General features: G+C 36.3%; 3 protein-coding genes across 3 annotated transcripts; 1 reads left to right on the top strand and 2 right to left on the bottom strand.

Moving 5' to 3' along the window:
* Positions 1-303: 303 nt before the first annotated feature.
* On the top strand, positions 304-2,700 carry LOC117328353. The gene is made up of 2 exons (XM_033885880.1): positions 304-476; positions 2,475-2,700. Exons 1-2 carry the CDS (start codon positions 304-306, stop codon positions 2,698-2,700), a joined length of 399 nt encoding a protein of 132 aa, XP_033741771.1.
* LOC117327446 lies at positions 2,225-4,211 on the bottom strand. Its single transcript, XM_033884419.1, has 3 exons — positions 4,001-4,211; positions 3,577-3,728; positions 2,225-3,442 (listed from the first exon to the last, which is right to left on the bottom strand). Exons 1-3 carry the CDS (start codon positions 4,192-4,194, stop codon positions 3,225-3,227), a joined length of 564 nt encoding a protein of 187 aa, XP_033740310.1. The 5' UTR covers positions 4,195-4,211; the 3' UTR covers positions 2,225-3,224.
* A 143-nt stretch (positions 4,212-4,354) lies between these two features.
* LOC117328352 lies at positions 4,355-7,442 on the bottom strand. Its single transcript, XM_033885879.1, has 5 exons — positions 7,194-7,442; positions 6,214-6,553; positions 5,565-5,947; positions 4,992-5,175; positions 4,355-4,650 (listed from the first exon to the last, which is right to left on the bottom strand). Exons 1-5 carry the CDS (start codon positions 7,440-7,442, stop codon positions 4,355-4,357), a joined length of 1,452 nt encoding a protein of 483 aa, XP_033741770.1.
* Positions 7,443-7,854: the final 412 nt, after the last annotated feature.

Below are 7,854 nucleotides of genomic sequence, written 5' to 3'. Positions count from 1 at the left end.
GCTTTACTAAAATTTATTAATTTAAAGGATATGGGACACGATTTTTGTTTAAGGCCAAAACCTAAATAAAACATGACGTAATGTGGTATCAAAACAATCTCGTTCATCCCACGCCATTCCGAGTTGCCCTTTCATCCATTTCAAGGGAGTCGGAGAAATCGTGAAGTTCGGCCAAATATTTTAATGAGCTGGGCGATCACGTGACGTCCATGACGTCACAAGTGCAAACTTCCATGTTGGTCTGATGTAAACAAACTATACACTGACACCGCCGCGCCGATTATTTTAGTATTTTTCCCCGTTATGGACAACGAGATACCGGACGTGAATGATAGGTTGCAGGTTCTTCCCTATCAGTTTGAACCATTGAGAGTGGAGAAAATCAGTGATTCTGGCAAGACTACGCCTTCGGCCAGCTCTGATGTAGACGACGAGGAAGCCATACAGCGAGATCAACGGCTCTACAACACAGCATGGTTAGTTTCGTTCACGATGTAATGCGTTGTACACATTACTCAATGATTATAACCTTTTTTCCCCAGTATTTGTGTATAAGCATGTGAACTTATGCATTTACTTCGTCAAAACGGAAATTTTATTGAAAAAACAAAACGGTGAAGTAGGGCCTTGTTTTTAGCTTACATGACAGTCGCGCATCATCGTAACACCTCTACACATAGGAGTTCCGAATGTTTTGTTAGCATACAAGTATTTTTTATTTTGCATTTTATTTCGTTTGCTATAATATTACGTGCAAACAAACCGTAAGCAAAACATGTTTACAGTTGCTGGACATGAGCATAAGTTAGGTCACATCACGTTAGCAGAAACTCGGAGGTTAGCATACAAAAGATTTGCTGATTCGGCTCTTCTGGAAGATCAAAAGAATTCTGTACTTGATCCCGAGTCTGTGATGCAGGCAAGGCCAACCAGATCGGTAGCTTGTTCCAGAGACATATAAATCTGTATATATATGTCTCTGCTTGTTCAAAATAATGCCTTTCATAATTATCCAAAATAATAAAAAACAAACAATATATATATATATATATATTCAAATCCTTTTTTTAGATTTAATTTACATCAACCCCAAATTGTTATATTTATATATGCAAGTAACATATAATTATGAGGAAGATGGAATTGCCCTGTCAGCAGTCAACATTGATTAAATTGATTATTGTACAGTTTCAAAAGATATCATACATATATTATTGAATTGGTCTTATTTTATTTCAGATTCACACAATGTAGTGATAACTATCAAAATATCATTCAAGGTGCATTTATTTACAAATTAATGTAAATATACTAATAATGGAACCATTTTTGTCAACTAATTCAACCCTTAAACAGTAACTTGTTCTTAGAAGAAAATAGATAGTGTTACATGATAATACATGACAGGTTTTGACTGTGACATATAATACATTCTTTACTCGTGCAGATACAATAATTTACAGTTGGCGCAACTTCAATACTGATTTAAGTATTTGGTTTACTTATATATGATGTAATAAGTCCAAACAAAGTTTGCTTCTGGTAATAATTAATTTTAAAAAAAATCACGGTTTGTAAAAAGGATTGATTAGAAAGATTTTTTCATTATGCTCACATATGATTCATGGATATTTTTATTTGATATATATCTGAAATAGAACCATGTTACAGAAAATGTGAACAGACAAGGGAATGAACAAGAACCATGGATAAAGATAGTATACAGACAGATTTTTTTTACTATGGATTGATTAACTAAACAAATCTTCTTTTTTTTCATTTGCCCCAGTACCAAGCAGACCTGTGACTTGTCATAGGTTAATAAAAAAGAATAGACAACAAAATAGGATTTGAAAGACAGTGAATTAAATCCATTTCAATTCAGTTAAAGAAATGAATATTTTCTTTTTGAAAAGAAAAAGAAAAAATGAAATACTGTATTCACCATTCAATACAGTAGACCCCCAAGGCACTTCGGAAGTCATCCACATTGAAGGTGTCTGGGTATTCGTCTTGGGGAAAATACTGAAAGCGGTTTTGCCATTTGTTTTTGCATTGTAAACGGGTCAATGGATGGAAACTCTTTCCATAATTGCTTGAAGATATTATTTTGTGAGTCAAACTACATATATCATTATGACTTCACAAAACACAGACATGTAACTGACTTACAACTGTCGAATATCTTGAAGGGGGGGGGGGGGGGGGGGGGGCATGAACACTTACTGTGAGTCAAATGCAGTACTTGCTTTTCAAAGCAAACAGTTGAAATGATCATTTTCATTTTAGTTGATAAATATGATTTACTAAGATAACCATATATAGTCATTTTCACTGGGGATTCCTAGAACTGTCCGTTATGGACAGGTGTCCACTATATAAGGGTGTCTGCTATTACAGGTTTGACTGTACAAATAGTCTGGTATGAAATGGATGACAGTATTCATGCAAAATTATGCTGTATGTTATTTTAGGTGTGTCTGTGGCAAATGCTCATCCATGACAACTGTAAAGGAGTGTATTTGCTGTACAGAAATTGATCTTGTCAACCATCAGACAGAAACCGCGGAGCTCAACTGCATCACAGACCATGAAGCATTCATTGCTAACTGCCTGAATAGACATGTTCTGCATGTTTCCATGTATGAGTACATGGAAAATGTGGGTCCGTTTGATGATAATGAACCAATACATGAGTAAGTAGTTCAGGATATTTTATGATTAAAAACCAACATTAGATTTTATTACTGTTGGCTCAGAATACAACTCACACTGGTCTAGTAGTAAAGCAAAATCAATAACAAAGTATAGTGCCTTAATTTGAATAAATACAAAAAATTGTTTTGGAAAAAAGAAAGATATAGAAAATAACCTTGTTCATGTATTATCACAGTACAAGTATGTGTTCTGAATTCTTGTCATATCATGATTGCACAGATAACCTTCAATAAATAATATAATTAGTCAGTTCACTGTCCTCATTCTGCAGACTATCTAAAATGTCTCCAACATAGCATGAATTCTTCCTTTGCAGGATATACAGACATATTGCCTATAGGAGATTTGTTCGGTGGATATGGCATCGGTTGGGACGCCACAACAGAAAGATATTGCCTGCTTGTGTTGTGCAGAAGATTAGAGAAACATTTCCATCTGAACAGTACTGTGGCTTCAAATATGCTCGTGTCAATGAATAATAACAGAGATAATTTGTGTTTGTTTCTTCAAACTGTGCAGCATTCATCTGATGGGGAAACTGTTGTGTTTTGAAATCGAGAGCGATGTTGTTGTATCAGCTCATTCTTATCGAATCGCTCAAATGTGGAGGCCAGGGTGGGAGGGTTGTACAGGTTGAGAAGCTTGACATTGTTTGAAGCTGTTTTATACGTTGGACACTCTGTACTTCTGTCCACCAAGGCTTGCTGGATGAGTGTGACATATCCTGTAAAATAATTTATCAATTGTTAGAAATGGGAAGGTTATTAATTTTTTCTTACAATGTTTTTAATGCACAACTGAATTAGAATGATAACGTTGGAAAAATATTCATAAAAGTCATTACATATATATAATTACCAAATGTTGGTGGAGGTTTGCATGGTTTTACCACAGCAGCTGTCCCTTTTTTAGCTTTGGGGTAGCAAGTTGCAAACTTCAACTCTCCATTCCTTGTAGTTGCCTGGGGTCTGTTGCTGTTCTCATTGTAATGTAGAACAGCTACACTATTTCTGAAAGCATTACAGACAGTATATACTTGTTTTTGTTTGATTTTGTTTTAGGTTCTATTACATGTAAACGCTTATCAATTAAGAAAAAGTAAGGTTGTCGGTGTAACTAGAGAAAAACCACTGAACTGATATTACTTCCTGACAACTGCCCCATGTGGGTTTCCAACTTGCAACCAAGAGGTTAACGAAAGGTTAAAAGTCAGGTCATAAATTAAAATTTGTATGATGGGGTAATTTCCTGGCAGTTTCCTTGTAGCTGTTGGATATATTACCTTGCATTCATGGCTGCATACTGGAAATGGGTGCTCTTTGGGGCATAATGATTTATGATGGAGTGAAACACTTCCAGGACATAGGTTTGATGGACTGGTGACAACTTTGGTATGTCCTTCATCAGAAATTTGCTGGTCACCACTTCATTGATTAGCTTATATGGCACTGATCCTGTAAAGAACATTATTTTCATACTGACAATTTTGTGAACTGAATAGCAAACTTCCATTAAATTGTATATATAAATTGTTAAATGTCATATAATATAACAATTGGTTCCTTATTTTATAGACTTTGTTATTTTTGTTTACCTGAAAAACAGGGGCATGCTTTGTCTTGTATGAAGAATTTAACTAAAAATAGTAAAATAATATATTGTTTTGCAGGAATACAACAAACATACCTTTCTTCAGCCATTCTCGGTCCTCAGTTATTTCCCCATGTTCACATGCTGCATACTTCTCTGAATGTCCCTCATGTTTGTTGCTGATGTGGTTCAGCAAAGACAACCATTTGGCCGATACCAGTTCGCCATCACCATCACATGAAGCAGAAACCCAGTGCATATGATTCACAATGGCCTTTATCCAAGGCCGAATTTCTTGCCCATTCTTTTTCTTGGCCATAGCTTCAAGCTTTTTTGATATCCCTGAAATAAATAAAACAGATTTAAAAAAAAAAAAAAAAAAAAAACACTCAATATTTATGCAACCTCAATGCAAAAAAAATATGATCAGTAAATTTCATATAGTTCTTATGTTCCAGTAAATGTATGAATATCCTACATTTGTCAAAACATACTGACATATTTATATCATTATGTATTATTTCAGACTTATTTATAATCTGAAATTTTAAAAATTGCAAATAATAGTCAATGACAGTACATGTGACATTGCGTATATATGTCCCATTTATACAGGTTTTACATGTACAAGTACAATCTTTGTCTTTAGCAAAGACATACCTTTCGCTACATGCCAAACATACCTTTCGCTACATGCCAAACATCAAAGTAATGCTTTGTGTTGCTGTGTTCTTCCCTCATGTATTTTTTCACCATGCTGTGGCGGTCAGTCACAAGAGCCTTCACAGTCACGTGCCTGGTAACGTAGGCTAGACCTCTCTTGAGGCCCTCTAACTCCATATGGGTTGAACTTGCTACCTCATTGCACTAAAAGACAAAAACATAAAAAATAATTATGATTTGTTATTGCACAAATCATGAAAAACAGCTTAAAATTTACAGACCTGTAAAACAAATGAGTAATGAATGAATGAAAAACAGCTTAAAATTTACAGACCTGTAAAACAAATGAGTAATGAATGAATGTAACTGAATTTAATGGCATTGTATATGGAATATAAGTCTACTCTTGGCTTTTTTAGATGGGAGATCTTGTAGTAGCTTGAAGCTACATCACAGAAAATATGTACAATAGAGCTCTAATAACAACAATAACTGGTCTGTTTCTCAATAAACACCTTGATATGAGTCGGTCCACCTGTATCAACATTAAGAAAAACATTAAGGATACATACAATTCATAATACATGGCTTACCTGCACTAAATTAGTAGTGAGGATCTTGTTGGCCTGCAGATCCATGAGGGTGTAAGTGCCATACTTTGCACAGTATCCTGGAGAGTCACATCTAGCATCACCTCCAAGAACTACTTCATGACCTTGTAATTGTTCAAACAGGTCAGCTTGTGCAGAAGTCCAAGTTGCCTGAATAGCTGGTACAACATAAAGACTTGTCAAACGGTTACAAGTTCTTAAACTGAACATCTGCAAATTCATGTTATTGAATAGTTGCAGGACCTTTGATGCAGTGCTGCCACTTGATATTATTGCAGAAGCTGTCATCAGATTACTCCAGGGGTAAAGTCTTGTGACATGACTGACTCCTCCATGAATAGTAGTGTCCATTGACACACACTGATCTGGTAACAATCATCGTCCCTCTAGTGAACTGTAACAAAGGGGTACATTGACCCAGACAGTAACGACAAACAGAGAGGAGTTCTCCAAGAGCTGTCTCGCTGACCAGGAACTGCTTCTCCTCCACAGGTGACACATCATTCTCGAAGCAGTAATTCATAATACTAACCTCCCTCACCATCCTCATCATCTGTACCTTCCAAATCATCTAATGCTGGATAATACTCATCATCATCATCATCACTCCCCATGAATATATCATTATCACTGTCATCTTCTTCCTCCCTATCAAACTTATCAGATGGAGTTTCATGGCTGATGGCAGAAGCTACTCGTAGCTTTGTGACTTTTGGATCTGTTTGAGTTCCAAATGACCGATACATAGGAGATGTTGCTGTATCAGTCTGGTGCGCACGAGTCCTTTGTGGGGGTAGAAGCTTTACCTGAACCTTTTTGTTGCACATGGAGGTTGACTCAGTTTGGCTGTATACATGGTTGGTGTTAGTCATGTTGGATGTTGCTGGTATCTGTGTTGTGCTCATTTCCTCATCCTGGCCTTCAGTCTCCTCAAGCTCATAGTCATTTTTACAAATGACAGTAGAGAAAATCTGAAAGAAACAATAATGTTTTGAGATATGATAACCATGCATATATTATATGAAATATACATCTACAAATATATGGTAAAACCATGAAGAAATGATGGTAAATAACATAAGTATCTGCTTTGTCATCTATACTAACTGCCTCTATATATATATAGTATAGGTCCTATATTAGTATCAGTTAATTTTTGTATCAAAGAAGAATAACATAACAGGTAATTTATAGATACTATACATGTTCAGATTGTCTATGCCCAACCAAGCTCAAGGGAACCTTTGACCCCCCAATTCCTATTTCCTTTGTCATTTACATATAGGTAGGCCTACACCAGCTAGGCTACACTCTAAATTTACAGTTTGTATTATGTACGACATTGTAACTTCTACCATCAAGTATTGTATGTTTGCATATGAAAAAACCTGTATCAAAACAAGTCTCTGATCAAAATGAAATCAAAATTATTAAATCCATAGCTGAATATTTACATCACCACCGATCACAAAGGCATGTCTTGGTCTTAATATTTAGGTATTCTGGCTCTTTTTTTTTATATATAAGACTAGACATGTCCCTGTGCACAGAGTATGGGAATACCAATCGTGTCATCATGCAAGCTGTCAACAACAACAGAAAAATGTATACCTCTGCTCTTGCTCTCTTCTCAAACGCTCCTCGTACATGGGGTCGTGGAGGAAGATTGATTGCTTCTGTACACAGAGGAACATCGGGAACTGCCCCTTTCTTCAAAACTCTTCGGCAATATGGTGACGGCATGCCAAAAGGAACCAAAGCTTTCGGATCACGGGCAAAACATGCCGACGAAAAATGCTCCTCACAAAGCCTATGATGGGCAGACGGCTTAAACACTCGACGAGTATAGTTTATCCACATTTGTCTATAAACCTTATCCTTTGGAAAACTGAAAAAAAACTCATCTTTTTACCTCCTTTCTTGTTATTGTGGTTAAAACAACCAAATGCCGCACAGGAAACCATACTGACAATACTTATGTTTACGCTTGTATGCTAATGGTGGAGGCGGTCTTCAGTGTAGTGGGTGTGTCTCGAATTGGAGATCGCGGCTTTATGCACTTGTGACGTCACAAGTCAATCAGCCTCGTTCCCGCCCCCAAAATATGCATATTCAGAGCCGTGGTTTAAACAGACGCCGATCTTGTTTACCAGTCACGAAGGAATCGGGAAAGACATTATATCACGTTTTAAACACGATTTTGCATCGGATCAGCACAGAATATCGCTTTTTATTAAATCGTGTCCCATATCCTTTAATGACCTAGTTTGCC

Source organism: Pecten maximus, chromosome 5 (assembly GCF_902652985.1).
Source record: "Pecten maximus chromosome 5, xPecMax1.1, whole genome shotgun sequence".
In the NCBI taxonomy this organism is placed as follows: Eukaryota; Metazoa; Mollusca; class Bivalvia; order Pectinida; family Pectinidae; genus Pecten; species Pecten maximus.
Note: the sequence above shows the minus strand (reverse complement) of the source record. Positions and strands in the feature narration are given on the sequence as shown.